Source organism: Micropterus dolomieu, linkage group LG11 (assembly GCF_021292245.1).
Source record: "Micropterus dolomieu isolate WLL.071019.BEF.003 ecotype Adirondacks linkage group LG11, ASM2129224v1, whole genome shotgun sequence".
Classification (NCBI taxonomy): Eukaryota; Metazoa; Chordata; class Actinopteri; order Centrarchiformes; family Centrarchidae; genus Micropterus; species Micropterus dolomieu.
In genome coordinates, this window is record NC_060160.1 from 29753447 (window position 1) to 29775946 (window position 22500).

At 41.5% G+C, this 22500-nt stretch overlaps 2 protein-coding genes across 2 annotated transcripts in view; both read right to left on the reverse strand.

Moving 5' to 3' along the window:
• The window catches only part of LOC123978603 (glutamyl aminopeptidase), a 94415-nt gene extending 85710 nt beyond the window's left edge, over nucleotides 1–8705 (reverse strand). The window contains exon 1 of the mRNA XM_046061928.1: nucleotides 8645–8705. The gene's annotated coding sequence lies outside the window, so the exon portion shown is untranslated. The remainder of the gene's footprint in view (nucleotides 1–8644) is intronic.
• A 12226-nt stretch (nucleotides 8706–20931) lies between these two features.
• The window catches only part of lrit3b (leucine-rich repeat, immunoglobulin-like and transmembrane domains 3b), a 26594-nt gene continuing 25025 nt past the window's right edge, over nucleotides 20932–22500 (reverse strand). The window contains exon 6 of the mRNA XM_046061955.1: nucleotides 20932–21523. Within this exon, the coding sequence (XP_045917911.1) occupies nucleotides 21093–21523 (431 nt within the window). The 3' untranslated portion in view covers nucleotides 20932–21092. The remainder of the gene's footprint in view (nucleotides 21524–22500) is intronic.

The window sequence follows — 22500 nt, forward strand, 5'->3', positions numbered from 1 at the left end:
GAGCTCTTTAAGATAAGATGGTGCCTGACCATTAAGAGCTTTGTAGGTAAGAAGAATGATTTTAAATTCTATTCTGGATTTTACTGGAAGCCAATGCAAAGAAGCTAAGACAGGAGAAATGTGATCTCTTTTCCTGGTTCCTGTCAGAACGCGTGCTGCAGCATTCTGGATCAGCTGAATAGTCTTAATGGACTTTTTTGAGCAGCCTGATAATAAAGAATTGCAGTAATCCAGCCTAGAAGTAACAAATGCATGGACTAGTTTTTCTGCATCATTTTTAGACAGGATGTTCCTGATTTTCGCAATATTACGTAGGTGAAAAAAGGCGGTCCTTGAAATTTGCTTAATGTGAGACTTAAACGACATGTCCTGATCAAAGATAACTCCAAGATTTCTCACAATGGTTCTGGGGGCCAGGGCGATCCCATCAAGGGAAACTATATCTTTAGATAATGCGTGACGGAGGTGCTTAGGCCCCAGAACAATAACTTCAGTTTTATCTGAGTTTAACATTAGAAAATTACAGGTCATCCAGATTTTAACATCCTGAAGACACATTTGAAGTTCAGCTAACTGATGAGTTTCATCTGGTTTGAACGATAGATATAACTGAGTATCATCTGCATAACAATGAAAGTTTATGGAATATTTCCTGATAATATTGCCTAAAGGAAGCATATATAAAGTGAAGAGGATTGGTCCGAATTGACACAGACCCAACACAAGTGGACCCTACTCAGACCCATTTATGCTGTACTACTGTTTAAAGACCTCTTGTGTTGTGTGCTTTAACCTTGAGATGCTGCAGAGCTGCAGTCTCTGTTCACTAGTCACTGGAGCTTACACTGTACATTTCCAGCTAAACTGAGGCTTAATGGTTACCCCTTTCTGTCCGCTCTGCTCGCCTGCCATTCACCGGTCTTGCACAGAGTTGTGCATGTCCGCTGATTCGTTGACAATTGCATGCACTCTGCGGTTTCTTGCTGGTCTATTCCAAGTAGCTTATTATTTAAAAACAATATAAAATGAAAAAAATCTTTGTGAGGTTCATCAATGGTGATTCAAATGTCCCGTAACGTTTACGCACAACTCTGCACAACACCAGTGCTGCTCTGTTTCACTCCCTCTTCCACCACACCAGAAAGGACGCCCCTACCTTAGGGTTAGGGTTACAATTTTGGATTTATTCGCAGTTTAAAAAGATTTATTTAAATTATTTAAATTTATTTACAGCATTATATGTTGATATTAATATCATAATATAAATATCAAATGGTTGTATATTAACCTCTTGGGAGAAAACCGGTAGTTCTACGTTAAATCAGATGTTAAACAACCCCATACAGCCAAAATTATATGATCCTCGTTTCACAACGGCTCTGCAAAGCTTCGAATCTTCGACTATTCGGGGTCAGCCCTAGACTGTTATATGTAATAGTGTGTAAATCAGGATCTGTTACAAAAACGTCTATATCTCTTCCCAGAAGGCAGCAGGGTGGACAGGCTGTGGCTGGGTGGGTACTGTCCTTTAGTATCCTTTGGGCTCTGCGTAGGCACCTCACCTCACCAATATCACTGATGCTCGGGAGATGGGTACCAATGATCTTCTGAGCAGCTGCAGAGCCCCACCGGTCCTGGGCCGTGCACATCCCATGCCAGTTAGTGATGTTTCCAGTCAGGATGCTTTCTATTGCTCCTCTGTAAAAGCTGACAAAAACTTGGCCTTCTTAAGCTTCCTCAAGAAATACAGTTCATTCTGAGCTTTCTTCACCAGCGTGGAGATGTGAGGTGACCACCTCAGGTTCTCTGTGATGCTGATTCCCAGGAACCTGAAACTGTTCACCTGCTCCACCTCAGCTCCACTGATGTAGACAGGAGTGTGTGTCTTTATCTCCTGTTTCCTGAAATCAATGATCAGCTCTTTGATTTTGCTGACGTTGAGCAGTAGGTTGTTCTCTGAGCACCACTCTGCAAGATTATCAATTTCCTCCCGATATGAAGTCTCATCGTTGTTTGAAATCCGGCTGACGATGGTGGTGTCATCCGCAAACTTCACAACGAGTTCTCTCCATGTTGGGGGATGCAGTTGTTGTTATTAAATTTCATAACAAAGATCAGGGGTCTCATTTATAAAACTGTGTGTAGAAACCTCACTAAAAGTGTACGTGCGCCCAAAAGCCAAAAATGGTGTATGCCAAAAAATATTGCACACTTGTAAGCAAGTTCCCTTTATAAATCACAATCAAATTGAAATGTGGCGCATGTGAGGGAGCTCCATGTCCGACCCTTCAAACGCCCATAGTTGCCTATAAATGGTCAGTGAAATGCCCCTCATTAATATTAATACGTCCTGACTGCAGGAAGAAAAGGAGGCAAACTCTGACAGAAAAGCTACAAAAAGAAATTTAAGTCAGTGTGACACTGACATTCCTTTAGGTGAAGCTGAAGTTGTTTGGTGGGTAAAAAACGCACTTTCATGCAACGGTTGTGCACTGGAGGAAAGGGGGCAAAGGAGCATTCCTCTTGAGTAGTACTGACCGGAGGGGGACACACACACGCAAGACAGGATGACCCCGGTACTAATTTGCATTTCCTCGTTTGAAAAGAGATTAAACCAAATGCATTCCACCTGTGTTTAAACATGTATTTAGGCTACACAAACACTCGACTCAGTTAACGAGGCTGGCGATGAATTAAAAGAAATAGCCTGTGACTTGTTGTAAATGACAATCAAATAGTGTTATTTTCCATAACAAGCAGAGCATCACATCCACACGCTGCGTACAGCGTTTGGCTCAATAAGGTAACAAACATGTGATAACAATACATGAAACTCTGCTCTCGTATTTGCTCGACTGACGCATTGAAAACGGCATCAATGTAAATATAATTTGTCCTCCTGTATTATGATTATTAATATGATTCTTGATTAAACGGTCCAACACATTTGAGGTGTTCTTTTGCAGAAACAGAATCTCCGCTTGTGTTTATTATTCTCAGTCATGGTTCTTTTTTGTGCACCGCAAATTATCTTAAATTATGTTTTTTTATTGCGCACTGCAGGGAAAATCAATCAAACGAGTGTCTGATTATTTAGAAAGGCTATACTACTCTGAGGTAATATTTTGATATATTTTACACAGTTGTAGGACTATTCACTTCAAACAGTTTCATCCTTCTGCCATGCGAGTCGCCGTTTCTAATTTCTCCTCTTTATGTGCCGCTTTATGCTCCCGTCAAGTTTGTTTTTATAGATCACAACCTTTGCTTGGGAAGTGGCGTACGCACGTTTCCATCCCTGTTTTATATGTACGCACCGTTTATAAATGAGACCCCTGAACTCTTGACGCCCGTGAAACTTTTCTCCCTCAAACAGCACGAAGTGAACAGAGCACCTTTGTTTATCTATGTGTAGAAGTACTGTTAGCTGTCGGCAGAGTATTAGCCGGCAGCTAACGTTACTTCCACAGGCGACACACAGCAATATACACAACAACTGTGCTGCCCTCTTTGTGTCTTTCTTGTAAAATACATCCAACCCACAACAAGCACATTGCGGCAAACCCCTCTTACTGGCGGAATCAAAGGTGTCCTGCAGGCAGAGCTGCTGAATGGGAGGACACGTCACGGATGAGGTCATCAGGTGAAAGCTCATCATGTGGGTCATTTTATTTACTTCAAAGTTAATATTCATTCCTTTTACTAATAGTTTGATTGGGCAGGCCTTCACAAAACTTTGGGCATCAAAGGGCAAAAGGGCAGGTTCTCATGCACCCAGCAGAACTCCCTCTGCCTGTGTCTAATCAAAACATAGTTCTCGATATGCAGTATCTCACAATAGTGAGCACACCCCTCATGTTTGTAAATATTTGATTATATCTTTTCATGTGACAACACTGAAGAAATGACACTTTGCTACAATGTAAAGTAGTGAGTGTACAGCTTGTTTACAGTATAAATTTGCTGTCCCCTCAAAATAACACATCACACAGCCATTAATGTCTAAACCGCTGGCAACAAAAGTGAGGACACCCCTCACATTTGTGTAAATATTTGATTATATTATAACACTGAAGAAAGAAATGACACTTGGCAATTTTGTTAAGCCTAGTCCACCATTATGTAGAGCAACCATTCTTTTTTCAGATCCTCAGAGTTCTTTGCCATGAGGTGCCATGTACACCAAATATGTATGTACACCAAATTTAACACAACTGCTCCCCATTCCCACTTTGTAACACTAACGAGTCATATGACAACAGGGAGTGGCTAATTATTGTGGAAACTCAAAGCACTTCACAGTGAAGTAGGGGGAACTCACCTCAACCACCACCAATGTGTAGCACCCACCTGGGTGATGCACGGCAGCTCACCACACATCAGCTTGAGGCAGAGAGGGATGGAAACATTGAGCCAGTTACAATGGGGGATGATTAGATGGCCAGATAGTGAAAGCCAGGTTGGGAATTTTTGCCTCCAGAGGAAACGCTGGTCTGTAACTCCAGTGACACCAATCTCCCTCTCCTCATCCACCCTACCCCTGTTTTTGCATAGGCTACATACTGTACAGTATTTGTGAACAGCTACATCCTGAAGTTCATTGTCAATGTCTATAATGAATGAACATTCACCTTTAGATGCAAAGGCAACTACTTCAGAAGACTAAGACTAAGATTAAGAAGGACTTTCTGTGAAACCTTGAATTTCTTCAGCTGTCTCAGGTAATGCAGGCACTGTCTTGCCTTTGCTATCACAGTGTCAAAATGTGTAGTCGATTTCAAGTCCTCTGTAACGTGCACACTGAGGTACTTAATGCTGCTCATCCTCTCCATTGGAGTCCCACCAATTTCCAGAACCCTGATGCTTCCTGGCACAGTCCACAATCAGCTCCTTGGTTTTAATGACATTCAGGGAGAGTTGGTTGTCCTGGTACCACTGCATCAGACCTGCCATCCAAAGAAAGTTAAAGTCACGGCCAACTGGACTTGGTTGAAGACGTTTCGTCCAAGAGACTTCTTCAGTTCTTAAATAACCAGTAGGGAAACTCAGCTATTTAACCTCTGTGGGGACGTTTGCCATTGAATAGGACAGAAGCCTGCAAATTTGGGTTTACAGGAAACCCCCCCACACAGACCAATACTTACTTTTCCATTCCCACCACCCACTGGATCATGAGCTAGGGGCAGAGGTGGAAAGAGTACAAAAATATAATAAGTAAAAGTATGATTACTTTGATGAACTTTTACTTAAGTACAAGTAAAATTATTGTTAAAAATCTACTCAAGTAAAAGTAAAAGTAGCTCATTTAAAATTTAAAGTAAAAGTTACTTAATTACTATATTAACTTCCTTAAATAACTTATTTATATTGATTTAATATCTTATTTTATTTATAGTATTTAAATTCTTTATTTAATTAAATTGCAGTGTTTTGCGATTTGATAAGGGAACAAAGCCATATATTGCTTTCAATTTTAGTTAGACAGATACTATGCCAAATCAATGGCAAAAAACAATGTTAGACAGAGACAGTTTATGTTATAATGAGAAGTTTGAGAATGTTTTTGCCTCATTAGCAAACTGTGGACGGATTAGACTCTGGTGGGCCGCACTGGACTGGGAAAACAGGAAACACTGGACAGTATCTGAAGTTATATCCCTATTTACATTCAAACAGGTGGTCATTTTATTGGGATATCATGAGCCTTAGTATAATAAATAACTAGTTACCAGCAAGTAGCCAATGCCATTGTCATGCACTGATGTCTTTTTGGCTGTTAGAAGCAAAGCATCTTGGCTTTATAGCCCCTTCACAGTCCATTGTGGAGACATGAGTGTCCACATTTGATCTTGGATGTTTTTCACTGCACTAGCTTTCGCATGGACTGTCCTTTTTACAGCAAAATAAACTATGAAAAATTAAAAAATTATTAACCACCAATGGAAGTAGGCTTTTATTTAACTGACCTCTACACCAGGGGTCCTCAACTACATTTGTTCTAAGCAGACACTGTGGGGGCCGTACTTTCAAAAACATTTGTACTTGCCATATTACTGTTTAATATTTTCAACTTTCGCTACAGTTATGTTTTTATTAGCTTATATCAGGGTGAACAGACTCCTAAAAACATGGTAGGCCTAAATCCATAATGCTAAATCCTCATAGGCCTACTTAACTAGAAAATGCTCTCAGACCGCAGCCGAGGAGTTCACTAAGGAGTGATGGTTCAAATCTGTAGCCTAATTGTAAATGTAACTCTGATTGGCATTAATTAAACCGCTGTTGACGCTATTATGCAGCTGTGCCGTTATTGTGCGTGAGACACCCGTAGTTACTGGTGCTAACAGATGCCTTTTAATACCACCGGGCACAGAAGTCTGGGGCAGCAAAACAAACTATTGTCGGGCAATTATTGGTATGTTCCATAATTATGTGAGCAGTCATGATCTGACTTTATGCTGCACACAACATGAGTCTGCGAACAGCGAAAGGGAAAGGAGCTGGTTACCTGGCTGAGAAGGAGGAGGTGTGCAGCTCTGTATCTAACAGCTCTCTGTGTCTGCTGCTGACTGTTGCATTACTTACTGCAACATTTCAACTGGTCCGCTGTCAGTAAACTGATGAAAATGATGGCTGTCTCATTGTGTTTTGATGAATGAGAGCGGTCAGCGCTAATCTCATTTAAAAACAGATTGCATTTCCTGTGACTACTTCAAAATAAATGTCAACTTGTTTCGCCAGATAAATGCTTTTAATGTGAAGCTGCAGCAGCAGGAAATGTTCAGTTTGCATTAGCAGTAACTTAATACAGCATTTTTTACTCTACACTACTTCACACTTTACTTACACTACATGATAAAGCTGTTGTTTTCTTGCACTTGAAGTGGTTGCAAGTTTTTCCTTGAACTTCTTTTTACTTAGTAATGGATGTGATTGAAAATGTAGCAACGTACAATACTTTAAAGAAAACATATAAAAGTAAAATTACAGATTAAAAAAAATACTTAAAGAAGTATAAGAACACAAAAAAAACTATTCAATTATAGTAACATGAGTAATTGTAATTCGTACTTTCCACCTCTGGAAAAAAGATGAATTAAAATAAAGTAAATATAGCTGCAAGCATTTTCACAGGAGAAGAACAGATGCAGATGACTTAAGAGATTAAAGTGATGAAAGAATGTAGACTTAATTGCAGAAATGCAAACTTGATTTTTACAGCATCACCTTGAGATCAGAGAGTGTCCTCATATGTACCTGACTTCTGGGTGAAATGTTCAACCCACCTGCGACATTTTGTGTTTCCAAGTTTTAAAGTTTAAGCTGCACAAACACTTTTTAGCGGAGAAAAATAAGAATAAAATGCAGAACTTAAACTCACTATGATCTGAACACCTCCATTGTGAGCAAATCTGTTTCAGTCACCTGGGATTTGAACCCTGGAACTTATACTGCTACTGGTAAGAGGCTTCCACACACCTTCCCACAAGTTGAGGTAGTGGAGCCCGTTCTCATCTAGGGGCGTCATATACCGACAATTTGAGAAAGAGTGACAAAGCGTAGTTATTTGACGCTAAAGGTACCCTAGCTAGCTACGTTCGTGATAAAGGTGTTGACAGCCCCCGAAGCCCCTACCCTTACCACAACCATCAGAAATGTTAGTACCTAAACCTAAGTCACTGAATGTATGCATGTCGACCAGCTAACCCTCACGGCCGATGTGCCAACAGGTAGGGTTAGCCTCCCTTGTGTTGCTGCAACGTAGCAAATGGGGGCGTTTCATACGGACACTCAAGGATACCTTTAGCGTAAAATCCTTACGCTTTGTCACGCTGTCTGAAAGCGTCAGTTATGATGCATTGAGATGAGAATGTGCTGGGTAGTGATGTCACATGTGCCAGACCCAGATAGTTTTGTCAGTTTGAACTTAAAATGCCTACAATAGTCAAGATGTTGGTGAGAAAATTCTGTAATAAAAAAATCACACATCATTCAGCTGGTTTTGGATGTGCTGTCAATTATTTTGGTGGCATTTGATCCAAAACTGAGCAAAAAAAAAAAATGTTGTGCATACTGTACAAGTTACAGCAAGATACTGAAGACATCACATGTCAGTGAATGTGCTGAAAAAAATGCAGAGATTCTCACAAGTCTTTGAGCAAGACCCCAAGTCAATGTAAGTCAAGTCTCAAGTCACTCCTGGTTATAATGAATGTTGTATCACCTGCTGCATTCAATCCAGGCTGCTTAGAACACTGCATAGCTGTAAGGAATTCTGTAACTGTAACCTGTTTTTCACTTACAGAGCACAACCACGTAATGTACAAAGGAATAAATGACAGCTTATTAACTACTGTAAGTCAACACACCGTAACGTTAACTAAATAAAACTGTAACGTTACATGATCAACATGTAACGCCTGTAACGTTAACCTGTTTGCAGCCGACGTTAATAATTAACGTGAAGGCAACCAGCGGGACATAAATGAATACGTTCATCGACCACCACCAGTTCAGCAAGTAAATAAACGTCCGTTCATATTTTCATAACCAAGGACAGTCGGAGTTAACCTCCCGTAGGTTGTAGCTAAAGCAAGAAGCAAGCTAACGCTAGATGGCCAATGCTGTTTACATGTTTACTAACCTAGCGCTTCTTTGTTTGGATCTTGTTGTGTGAAGTTTTTTAAAGCCAAAGTTTATGATGAATGGCTCAGCAGCTGCCGCTGTTTGTTGTCCTCCCTCACGTGCGGCCGCGCGCAGCTGATACTACGTGTTACGTAGGCAGGTTATAAGTAACGGAGGGAGTTGAATATCAGCACGCTCATCAGACATTTCCTGAAAATAAACTCTGTTCACGAGTCCCGCACCTTGAGTCTGAGTCGAGTCTGAAGTCTTTCAAAGACGAGTCTGAAGTCACTGTGTGTGCGACTTAAGTAGGACTCAAGTCAGAGTCTCAAACTCGAGTCCCCATCTCTGGTACATGATCCTGCCAAAGTTTCAAAAATAGGTAATGCCTGCCAAAATAGGTTTTTTTAGAAAAGTGATAAAATCTCTCATAATTTGACATTTTTAGAGCAGAATTGAAGCAAAGATGCAGATGAACGCAGAGATTAAAATGATTTAAAAAATAAGTTGATTGTTATAGCGCCACCATGAGGTCTATGAATGCCTATGAATACTTTTTTGCCTGAGTAGTGGGTGGAATTTGCAATCCACCTGCCAAGTTTGGTGAGTTTTCGTGCAGCAGTTTGCTGCCAAAACACTTTTAGTGGAGAAAAAGAAGAAAGAAAGAAAAAGAAGAAGAACAAAAACAATAGGGCTTCAGCAGCTTTGCTGCTTGGATCCCTAATTAAAAGTAAGCCATAAGATACAAGATACATACAGGATTGTTTCCATGAGAGCTCTGTGATTCAGTGTTCAGTAACACTGAGGATATCGCATAACAATCAAATGGGAATTCAGAATGGAGAAAACACTTGTGGAACCAAGTCTCCCACTTTTCCAACTTTGCAACGCTATGAGGATTCTAATATGCACTTTATCAACCTGAGATGAAAAATGACATATTAACCAGAAAACTGACACAGTGTTTACGTGAAGGAACAGCTTTGTTTTATGGTAGCTTCTTGTATCTGGTATCAGCAGTCAAGTTTCCATTCAAATGTAGAACACATTTTAACAGGATTTCCAAAAGAAAATGTGAATTAATTCCTTCCACTGCTGTTATGTAAATATTATGAGTTGGCACATCAAGGTAAACATTTGGTGGTGCTAATTGTCCAGTCAGGTGTCATTAAACAATTTTTTGTTTTGTATTTTTAATATATTTGATGTTTAAGTCACATGCTGCACATTTGTCAAGCGTAAAATCTTTTTTTGCAACATGTCAAGTATTTCCACTCTGTAATGCACAAATTGAAAATGCAAATAAAAACAGGTGGATGTAAAAGTGAGATGATGGCATATGATCGAGGAATGCTGGTTCTAGTTATAGATTAATGGTTTTGAAGCCTCATCAGATGCCTAAAAAGTTTACATGTATACATACATGTATACTGTTCTCAGCAGCATCATTTTATTCTTTATCTCAACAAGCATAAGGCAAACAGCAGAATGAACCCATCAATTTTACGTAAGTAATTTACCAGGTATGTGCATGTTTTTTGTTGGCTGCTCTGCTTTGGCCAAACCAGTTGAAATGAATGAGGGGAATACCTTTTTTACAACCCTACTGCCAGATGAGAACATAAATAATAGACCATTCTACAAAGCCCTGGATGACTTTCAATGAAAATGTTTTTTTCTTATTTGAACCAAACCAATGTTCTTAACCCTTATGTCTCAGTATGGATATTTTTGTCCGTTAACATTTTATAAGGGGTAAAAATATTACCAAGGCATAAGGCGTAAAAGTTCTTACTTTCTCCGCATGGCAACGGTATGGTTAGGTTTAAGGAAAGATTGCGGTCTCAGTCACAAAAAGGTCTTTGATAGGATGCGAGTTCCTGTCTCCCTGTCAGGTGACTTCACCCTTACTTTCCACTTCATTACATAAGGTTATAGTACTTCCTGTATTTGCAAAGGATGTAAGTTGTGAGGTGGGGAATTGTCTAATATAGATGTAATTCCTAGGATACTGGGCTGGTGTCCTTAGACATTGCTAGTGTTGGGCTGACTGTTGGGCTGAGGTGTTGTTCCACCACAAGACTCCAAAAGATGGAGTTGGAGAGTGCTGTCTATACCACAAAAACCCCCAGGTGTTCAGTTGGAATCTGGTGACTGTGATGGTCTATGATTCACATCATGCTCAAAGCATTCACTGAGCCCTCATGGCCTGAATGGAAGTAACTTCTTTTATAATGTTTCTAATCTAATTTATTCAGATTTGTCCTTAATTTGACACCGACAATCTCATGAACATTCATGCAGCCAAGGGCTTTAAACGAGGGTTGTCAAAATAAGGCCTTAATTTCGATCAATTAATTGAATAAAATTAATGCCTGAAAATTTTGTTAACGCAGATTAATTGTAATAGTATTGAGATCAAAAGGTCTATTGTGAGGTTATGGCCTGAGATGTTCTGATGTTAAACGGGGCGGACTGGCCATCGCCAGTGGTTATAGTTTTTATTTTTCATTTTCTAATGTCCTACTTCATAATCCAAGACCTTCTGGCTGGCCGCTCAGCTGCAGCAGATTGCTGTCTGTGGATGCTTCTCAATTCCCTTATTTGTTTCCTTGCTCCAGCAAGAAGTGAGGATCGATGAGCGATCTCTGAGGAGTTATGAGTGAGGAGCTGCTGTGCCAAAAAAAAGCTTTGGATTTATATGATGGCACGCAGTGATTGATCGGTGACGGCAGATGTGACTTGCAAATAAAATGCATTGAGCAGTGTTAAAGGATATGTGAAGATTAAATAAATAAAATAGAAAGCCTAAAACTGAGTGCAGGCTTTGAAATGAGTTACGTCATTTCAATTTCCCCTAAAACATTTTGCCTAATGAATCAAAGGACACCGTGATCATATTCTGTGTTATTCAATAGGTCTAATTAATACAGAATTACAATATCAATAAATACAGATGCAGATTATCAAAAATATAAACACATTCTGCCATTAGAAATGAGTCCTTCTGAGCAGGACATCATATAGGCAAACTACACTTGCATGACAAAGAAATGCATGACAAAGCATCGATAACCTATTTGACTCCTGGAATGAGATCGGGCTTAGGATAATTACAGAATGCAAGTTATTCTTTATCTGCAGGTGTTTGTTAAACAGGCAACAGCTACAGACAGAAAACATGCGGCTCTGCAGTGAGAACTGTGAACCTTTATTAGTATCTGCACAGTGCACATGTGTACAGATACGGGAAACGTGAATGCAATTACAGTTTTTTCAATAGCTAAGATGCAACGGTTAAAACTAAAGTCACATTTTTAAAAATCTTCACATTGTCTGCATTACCATCAGTTAATCTCACCTCCAAAAGTCACTCAAACCACCAAAACACAAGTCTCAAAAAAAACTCGTTCGAACAAAACATTGGCAACAATTCTCACTCAGAAAGCATGCATTGTCACTCATAACACACTGACCTACAAAACACTAACAGGAAGCATAAATTTGATGAACTACCTTTGAAATCTGACTGATTTTTTCATGTAAATCACTATTTCATTATAGAATACAGTTCTATCATCAACTTTGGTACATTTCTCAGATCAGAATTGAAATTTTACTTGTTCAACCTCCACATCATCTTGTGCACATCATGTAAAAGCAATTTTGAGTGGCCTTTTATTGTGGCTAGCCTAAAGATAGGCTTAGATAAAGACACACGCTCCTGTCTACATCAGTGGAGCTGAGGTGGAGCAGGTGAACAGTTTCAGGTTCCTGGGAATCAGCATCACAGAGAAGCTGACATGGTCACCTCACATCTCCACGCTGGTGAAGAAAGCTCAGAATGAACTGTATTTCTTGAGGAAGCTTAAGAAGGCCAAGTTTTTGTCAGCACAAAGGAGGAGCAATAGAAAGCACGCTGACCACCGAGTATGGTCTAGACCTGCTCTTTTATGAAAAGCGCTGTGAGATAACTGTTGTTGTGTTTTGGCGCTATATAAATAAAACTGAATTGAATTGAATTGAATTGAATTGACTGGAAATATCACTAACTGGCATGGGATGTGCACGGCCCAGGACCGGTGGGGCTCTGCTCAGAAGATCATTGGTACCCATCTCCCGAGCATCAGTGATATTGGTGAGTTGAGGTGCCTACACAGAGCCCAAAGGATACTAAAGGACAGTACCCACCCAGCCACAGCCTGTTCACCCTGCTGCCTTCCAGGAAGAGATATAGAAGTTTCTGCTGCCACACCACCAGACTGCAGAGCAGCTTCCCCCCCCCCACCCAAGCTATCAAGCTCTTAAACTCTAATTCATCCTCAGCACTGCTCCATTGATTTATTTCTATTTACCATTTTTTTATAATGGATTCTGTATGAATGCTATGTAGCAGAAGGAAGTTACAAAACACAATTTCACTCTATAACTTGTTATATTGTGACAGTAAACCTACCTAAGGCCCACCTGTGCAATCCCCATGCTGTCTGATCAGCCTCTTGATATGCCACACCTGTGAGGTGTCAAGTTGAGAAGTGCTCACTAACACAGATTTTGACAGATTTGTGAACAATATTTGAGAGAAATAGGTCTTTTGTGTACATAGAAAGTCTTAGATCTTTGAGTTCAGCTCATGATGAATGGAGGCAAAAACAGAAGTGTTGCGTTTATTATTTTGTTCAGTGTATAAAAATATAGTGTAATATAATGCAGTGCAGCTCTCAGGCATTCTGTATTGCTGTCAGACATATTTCTCCTGTAGATCAACTTTTCTCATTTAATTTCATCCCTGTTGAGTCAGGCACACATGCAAGCATGACTAACATAGTGTGGTGTACAATATATGTGCATTTGACGCATAACAGTTTAAAATAGCACTGTAGCAGCAGGACAGAGGGTCAGGGACCTTCTACGGGGAGAGCAGTGATTGGTGGTTATGTAGGGACTGAACCCTTCTATAGAATTTGACCTCTGACCCCTTGTTTTGTTACCTCAGAATAGTACTGTACCCTTCTATGGGTTTGACCTTTTATTTTGCAGACTCAAACCCCTCTATGGTACCTAACAGATACCTACACATATCCTATATAAGCTATGTTTGATGTACAGAAGACAGAGTGGCCATCGGGCTGGGTCACTCTCCAAGCTGCTACAGAGCTTGTAATTGATGCTGAACTCCTTGATTTAATAAACTTTTATGATCAAGAACAGTGTCAAGCAGGTTTCTTCTCAACACCACAATAGCCTAAAGTCTTTTTAAATGTGCATATGGCACATTTTCACCTCAATGAGAAATCAGTTTTTTCTAATTAAGTTATAAATTCCTGGACTTTAACAGCTCCTGTATTTCAGTTTTCTGCTCATGTTCAAAACTTTCTGCACATTCAGAATCTCTCCCACATATAGCCTATGTGTTCTGACAATTGCAGAATAATATTTTGAGACAAAAGTTGTAATATTAAAAGAATAAAATCAAGTGGGAATCAAGTGAGTCATTTTAACAAAATCTACCTGCCCCTCTGCTGTGCATTACCCTGCGTTATTGCTCTGCTGATATGGTAGGCTATCCCCTTCAGACACAGAGCCCGTCTGGGACTGTACTTGATGAGATGAGCACACTGCTCTTCATCAGAGGTAGAAAACCGAAACTGAAAATACTTGTGATCAGACTGAAATCTCACTACACATCCACACAAATCTAAACTTCAGCACATCTGATAAAGTTCAGCTCATTACCGCTTCAGAGGGAATTAAGCATCCTAGAACAGAGACATATCAGGTCATTACTGCTGCTAACTGCTGTTAGCTAGCGCAGTATGCATGCAAATAACTTAGCAGTTCTATAAGCTGACTGAGTCCGGAATGGGCACCACAACCGAAGCTGGGCAAGTGAGCAACTGAACCAGCTTAGCAGCCTCCCAGTGAACACTAGCAAACGTGTCGCTTGTACACACTCCCAGCTGAAACTAAGGGGGAGGCCTGAGCTGTACTATAACTAATTGTGTCTGCCTGCTGTTTGCTACTGGGCAGGTTGTGTACAGGGGGTTTTAGAGCCTTTTCAATGAAAACAGCTGCTGCTGCTTCTGGAAACCAGGTTGTTGAGAGCAGTGAGACTGAACCAAAACAGTAAAATTAGAGGCCGAAAAACCGTAACTAGCTGAATGAAGCTAAAATGCTCTGTGGAGCTGAGGGGAACTGCAGAGTTGGTGATTATTTTCTATGGGTTTGTCTCACATTTCACATTACACACAGTCATTTCATTCATTGTTTTACATAAAAATACTGTTTGGTGCAGCTTTAAAGGTTCAGTGTGTAAGTTCTGTTGGTATCTAGTGGTGAGTGTTTTGAATTGCAACCAGTGTCTCACGCTGCATTCACATGCTCCTCAGATGGTCCCATTTCAGTTGAAAAGGTGTTCATGTGCTCTTAAGTTGGAATATGGAATCAACATGGGCGTTTGGCGTGGATTAGCATTGTCAGAGCATATAAACAACAGGCAGACATCTAGTTCACTTTACATGGACAGCAAACTAACTGATATAATACAATTACATGTTTGCAACTCACTTTATATTTAAACAAATAAAATCCAAAATGCTACAGGATAAAAACAGGTAAGTGCTATAAATAAAACACATAGAGAGCACGGATGTGGATGCACTGGTAGTTGAGGGGGGAGACCTGGTACTCAATCCTGAGTGAGACAGGAAGCCAGTGGAGGGATTTCAGGATGGGAGTGATGTGGTTGTGCTTGCACACCCTCAACAGGAACCTAGATCCTGTTTGGGACGTACTGCAGCTTCTGCACTCTCTGTGGGACAGAGTTTGGCAATGTTCCTAAGGTGGAAGAAGGAGGTCTTGCAAAGATGTTTGATGTGAGCCTCAAAGGTCAGATGAGAGTCCATTCTAACACCCAGGTCGGTGGCTGATGTTGAAAGTGAAATGTCTTGGCCTGGTTTGGGGTGCTGACTAAGATGATTTCAGTCTTGGAGCTGTGTGGCTGCAGAAAGTTTTGCAGCCACATAATGGCATGGGCCTTTATCTCCTCCAGGCAGGTGGTCAGAGTGGATGATGGCAGGGCCTGAGGCACAGTTGAGTGTCATCAGCATAGCAGTGGAATGAAATTCCATGCAAGCTCATGACACGGCCAAGGGGAAGCATTTAGAGGATAAACAGGGTGGGGCAGAGCACTGAGCCTTGAGGGACACAACAGGTGATGTTGCCTGTCAGTGATTTAGCCTCTCTTAAGGCGACATGCTCAGTAGGATGAAAACCAGTCATGAACAGAGTCAGAGAGACCAATGGTAGAATGTAGATGGTTAAGGAGGATGTTGTGGTCCACAGAGTTGAACGCTGCAGTCAAGTCCAGAAGGTTAACAAGAGTTGGGGAGCCTGCCTTCATCAGCAGGTCATTTGTGACCCTGACAAGAGCTGTTTCTGTGCTGTGGCCAGGGTGGAAACCAGACTGGAATTTCTCTTTGTTTTGTTTTAGATGGTCCTGAAGTTGTGTGGCAACTAATTTTCAAGCACCTTGGAAAGGAAGGTTGGAGATGGGCCAGTAGTTGGCAAAGATAGTAATAGTTATTTTATTTTCATTTCTGTCAATACATCTTCCTAAATATTACACACTGAACCTTTAACGTGTTTGTTTAACCAGTGCACAAACAGAAATGTTACATAGAGGAGTTACTTACTGGTAGGTGACCAGAAGACCGAACCACAAAAGGTGGTGACAAAACAGTTCCAGCACATAACTCACCCCAAAACGAGAAATAGATACGCGTATTTAATGTAGTTGTTACATTTCTTTTTGCCATTCGATTAAACAAACAAGAAACAATGTGTCAATTAATGAACTTTAGGTGTTTTTAGGTGCATTTTTAACTGGACATGGCCAGGCTAGCTTTTTAGCCCTGCTTTCAGCTAATGGGTAAAATTGATTTGCTATTAAAAACTTCTGCTACATGTTGCTCAAACACACTTTGGCAAACATTCAGCACCTTAGCTGTGCAATTCTCACAAACAGCATCCCTGCACTTAAGGCATTTACAGCAGTGGTTCTCAGACTTTTTCACATAAAGGACCCTTAAACTGAGACAAATTAGACCATGGACCCCCATTTGATAAAATATTGTCCCAATCTGAGTGCCCATTCTAATAGAATTTTTGCTTTTAGATGTTTTAAAGTGTCTGAAACCTGTGACCCAAGTCATACATTCTGTCACTGTATTACTTATGAATGGAATTAAACTCAACAAAAATAAACTATTCCACTTTTACTGGGGATCCCCTGGAACACACTCAAGGACCCCCGGACCCCACTTTGAGAACCACTGATTGACAAAATGTTCTATTCTGTTTGCATAACGCCTTCACCATGCAGGTCATTCCAATTTAACAATTTAAAAAAGAACCGACTATTGCAGTGTTTTTATATAACTACATAATAATAATGGTGTATAATTCAAGTGTTCTTCCTGCTCTTTTCGGACTTGCATGCATCCAAACAATTAACCATACAAAATTTTCACACCAAAGTATTTATTGGAAAGAGCCTGTTCTAATCAATTCCAAAATTCAATTTAGATATTTATTCAACAAAAAATGTATAACTTTTTCTACGCAGTTCAACAGGTTAAAAAACACATGACCACACTTCTTGAAGTGGCCGCAAAACACAGGGAAAGACTTTAGACTAAGTCTATTTTATAATTGTTATATAAAATAGACTTATAAAAGGCTACATTTAGATAGCTTTGCTATATTGGCTAATGAAAATGAATGCACATGCAGCATTTATGCATGTTTCACTTCTGCAAGTGGATTGCTGTCAAACGAGGAGCCGTCAGATGCAGAATCACCCCAGGACGCATCGCTCAATCCTGAAACCTCCCCACCATCAGACTCTCCTTCACTCAGTGCAGTGAGCAAGTCTAATGCCTGACTTGTTGTAAACAAAATGTGTTGCCAATAGCAACATAGAATGTTTATTTAAACATGCAAAATTAACTGTACAAAAATGACTGCGACAATGTACCCGCCAGCGCTTACAGATGTAAATGCCTGTATTTTAAATCTGGCTTTATCTTGTTTTTTTAACAGGGGCTACATAACACCCTTTTAGGAGAAGACTGGGGGGCATTGTATTGAAAGAAAGTCACATACAATGGAAAAACAGTCGCAAGTAAATTTTAAGTGTTGGTGGTTCTAGCGTTAAGCTAGGCTAACCATGTTTTCACTCCAGCTCTATACTAAAGAAAACAAATAAGCAATATATAAGCAAATCTGCAAAGAGGCCCTGTTGAAAGCTACCACAGCTCAATTATAAGTGATTTTGGGTTCATGTCTCCCTCTGGGTCGAGGACGCTGTGCCAAAATATCTGTAAAGCTCTGTTCTCGGTGGGCTGTGCCTAGGCTCTGTGAGTTTTTGTTATGCAATGGTATGGTTTATAGCTGACTGTAAAATGGATGGAATAGAGGTTATGGTACTCCGCTGACTGTGTCCGCCAGGTTGGGAGTGGGTCTGGGTGAAGGAGTTGAAGTATCTTGGAAACCTGTACTCAATGTCTTGGTCAACAGAAATAAACAAGCCCAAGATGACTTAACGGATATCAGCCAAGTAGTGGTCTGTGTGAATCCACATGAACATAAGTGGTGTCTGCCAATGGAACACAGACATACAGTCACATTTTGCTCCTTTGGAAGAGGGATATCTGACATAAAGTATTTATGGTCTTAACAAACATTACATAAAGTATTTTTGAACATCTCTCCAAAGAAAAGTGAGACAAACATATGGAGCAGTTAGCAGCCTACCGCACACATCCTACTAATTCTCTAGGAGGAGTTCATTAAAGTGCAAAGTGTGTAAATCCCCAAATATGACAATTAAATCCAAAATGGCCGACTTCCTGTTGGTTGTTGATCCGCCTGGCGTGTGTGCAAAGTTTTGTAAGTTTTTCAGAATGTTTTGGCTGTCAAAAATGAGCAATTGCAAAAATATTTCTTCAGTTCAGTATTGCAGTCAGCACGCCATGACTGGGACTTAAACCCTGAACCTTTGAATCTGAAGGGAAAGCCTTTAACTACTGTGCTATTGAATTACACTGGGTTGCAAGTGCATGTAACTCTCTCCATTGCTCTGGTTTTGAATGGCCATGTAATGCCTCCAAAGTACCAAGAGAGGGCAATATATGACCACAAATGCTGGGCACAGCAGTGTTTTGATTATACATATATTTTCTGTGACATCTAGTCCAGTGTTGGAAAATAACATGAAGACACAGAAAGCTACGAATCTCATGAAAAACTTATTCTATGCAAACAATTGTTGCATATGGAAAGACCAACTATATAAAACACCAAACAGGTAAGTTGAAAGCAATTATCTCTACTGCCGGAGGTGGGATTCCAAACCATGACTGGAATAAGATTTATAAAGCAGTTAGCAGGAGTTGGGTCAGATGGTGGGGGAAGGCCCTGGACAGACCCGGTAAACCCAAACGGGTAGTGCGGGTGAACTGGGAACATCTGGAGGAGGCCCCTGTCCGTCAGATCTTCAACTCAAACCTCCGGTTAGAGCTTTTCTGGCATCCCTGTGGAGGTTGGGGACATTGAACCTGAGTGGGCAATATTCATTGTCCAAGCTGTGTACAGTAAGGATGGAACTCTGTTGACCTCAACTGGGGAGGTAATTGGGCGGTGGAAGGAACACTTTGAGGAACTCCTAAATCCGACTGACACGCCCTCTCCAGTAGAGGCAGAGCGGGAGGCTGATGGGGGATTCTCGTCAATTTCCATAGTGGAAGTCACTGAGGTAGTCAAACAACTCTCCAGTGGCAAAGCCCCAGGGATTGAGATCCGCCCAGAAATGCTATAAACTTTGGGTGTGGAGGGGCTGTCTTGGATGACACGTCTCTTTAACATTGCGTGGAAGTCGGGTACAGTGCCCAAGGAGTAGCAGACTGGGGTGGTGGTTCCCCTGTTCAAAAAGAGGGACCAGAGAGTGTGTGCCAAGGGTATCACACTTCTCCGCCGTAAGGCTGAGGATTAGCACCTCTGAATCTGTGGCCATGGTTCTCAGCAGGAAACCGGTGGAGTGCCAACTCCAGGTAGGGAATGAGTCCTTACCCCAAGTGAAGGAGTTCAAGTACCTCGGGTTCTTGTTCACGAGTGAGGGGAGACTGGAGCAGGAGATCGGCCGGAGAATCGGAGCAGTGGGGGCGGTTTGGCACTCGCTTTACTGCACCGTGGTGACGAAAAGAGAGCTGCACCGTAAGGCAAAGCTCTCAATCTACCGGTCAATTTTCATTCCTACCCTCACCTATGGTCATGAAGGCTGGGTCATGACTGAAAGTACGAGATCGCGGGTACAAGCGGCTGAAATGGGTTTCCTCAGGCGGGTGGCTGGTGTCTCCCTTAGAGATAGGGTGAGAAGCTCGGCCATCCGCGAGGAGCTCAGAGTAGAGCCGCTGCTCCTTTGCTTCAATAGGAGCCAGTTGAGGTGGTTTGAGCATCAGGTAAGGATTCCACCTGGACGCGTTCCAGGCACGTCCAGCTGGGAGGAGGCCCCGGGGAAGACCCAGGACTAGGTGGAGAGATTTTATCTCCACACTGGCCTGGGAATGCGTTGGGATCCCCCAGTCAGAGCTGGTTAATGTGGCTCGGGAAAGAGAAGTTTGGGGTCCCTTGCTGGAGCTGTTGCCCCTGCGACCCGACCCCAGATAAGCGGGTGAAGATGGATAGATGACAGGCAGTTATCACTGTGCCGGAAGAGGGATTCGGACCTGCATCTGATTAATAAGAGCTGCTTGGGAAACCAACGCTCTAACCAAGTGAGCTATACAGGCAGACTTCCTTGGGGGTTGCTTTGTTGATAGAAAAGTAGGTTGGAAGAAAGTTGAGTTTCTGTTCCCATTGAAACCCATTCATTTTAAAATGCATAAAAATATTCATATAAAATCAACTATTACAGATATCAGCAACACAAGTAATAGTGCAACAGCCAGATCCAGAAGCAGACCATCAACTCAGTCTTTGTCCAGTGAATCATGCAGTAATTCATACACAACATGCAAAAGATCAGGTACATTAATATATATGTTATGCGGTTTAATGTTAGGCTTGTTTTATTGTGTTAGTGTCTAAAATGGCCATCAGTGATTGTGCAATATTTTTTATCACCTCATGTCTGCTTTGCTGTAACCCAAACTCCAGGTTTCTAAATGTCCTTTCAGAAAACTAGATCACAAATACTACATCCAAGTTTGTATGTGTAACACATTTTATTTTTACATACAAGTTAAATTTACAGGATAGTTCATCAAGAAACTGGACCTGAAAAAGCCTGAAACAAACAATTTAGTTTTATTTGCAATCCCATCCCCTTGTTGAAGTCAATCAAAGTGTTTATATACTGTATATCAGAATATCAGAAGTGTTTCTGATGACAGAGCAGTTTTAGGGTTTTAGTTTTCAGGGGACTGAGGTGTAGACTTGATGGATGTTGGGGTCTTTTTCTTTGCATATCGTAAGTTCATTTTGCGCCTTTTGTCTACAGGGTACACTTTGGACACAAGGTTAGGAGCAGGTTGGGTCTTGTTAATGGAAGGGGGGGTGATGTTTTGGGGTATTTGATTCTCCTTCACTGAGGGGGCGGTGGTAGCTGTACTCTGGTTAGGCTTTCTGTATTTTGATGATGATTTGGGTGGAGTCTTTTGGGACTTCTTTGGAAGACGGGATATTCTTGTGACTCCTACCACCTTCAGTTTAATTGGAGCTTCAGATATTCCTGCCATGTTCCGAGCCTGGCAACGATATTCACCAGCATCCTTGTATGATAACCCATTCATGCTGATTATCGACCAGCGGACCCCCACTCGAGGAGATTCCTGCATAACTGGAACATAAGAAGGTTCACAATCTTACCTCTCAGCACACTACAGTTTTTTCCCTCAAAGTATGGCTTTGTTTTACAGAGGCTTTGAGACCAGACCCAACTAAATCAGTCTCACTCACTCATCGTCAACCGGTTATTTTATGCATTACTGTTTGAAAAATTTGTCAATGCATTTATCTTATCAGTTAACTCGACTACTGTAAAGGTGTCTTTATAGGGCTCCATAAAAAAAACTATCAGGCAGCTGCAGCTGAGTCAGAACGCTGCTGCTTGAGTCCTCACAAAAGGAACCAACAAAAGGGATCACATCACTCCAGTTCTGAGGTCTTCAGATTGGTTTCCTGTCTGTCAAAGAACTTCTCGGGTTACGTATGTAACCCTGGTTCCCCGAGAAGGGGAACTCGAACTGCGTCGGTTACGACACTATGGGAACGACTCTAGGCGAAGCAGGTCTGAACGTGAATGAAATCACTCCAATCCTATTGGCTTGTTGCTAGAACGGTAAGGTGTGACGGAATAACCGGAGGAGTATAAAGCACACCTGTACACACTCATCATTAGCTTAAACTATGAAGCAGGCGCTTCAGGCGGGGAGAGAGGTGCGGCGGGCCGAAGCAGTGTCTCGTTCCCCTTCTCGTGGAACCAGGGTTACATACGTAACCCGAGACGTTCCCCTTCAAGGGAACTCGAACTGCGTCGGTTACGACACTATGGGAACGAGATACCCACTAAACCGTGCCGAAAACCCCGCCTGCCCCTGTGTGCAATAAAGTGGCACGACTAAGAGGAGAGCGCACGAGTGCCAGGTGCCGAAGGAAGGTCAAGACTGTAAAACTGAATGAATGTGTGCGGAGTGGCCCAGCCAGCCGCTAAACAAACATCCTGCAAAGAGGCCCCGGAAAGGAGGGCTCGAGAGGCCGCCATGCCTCTGGTAGAATGAGCCCTCACAGCCACAGGTGAAGGCAAACCGCGCACCT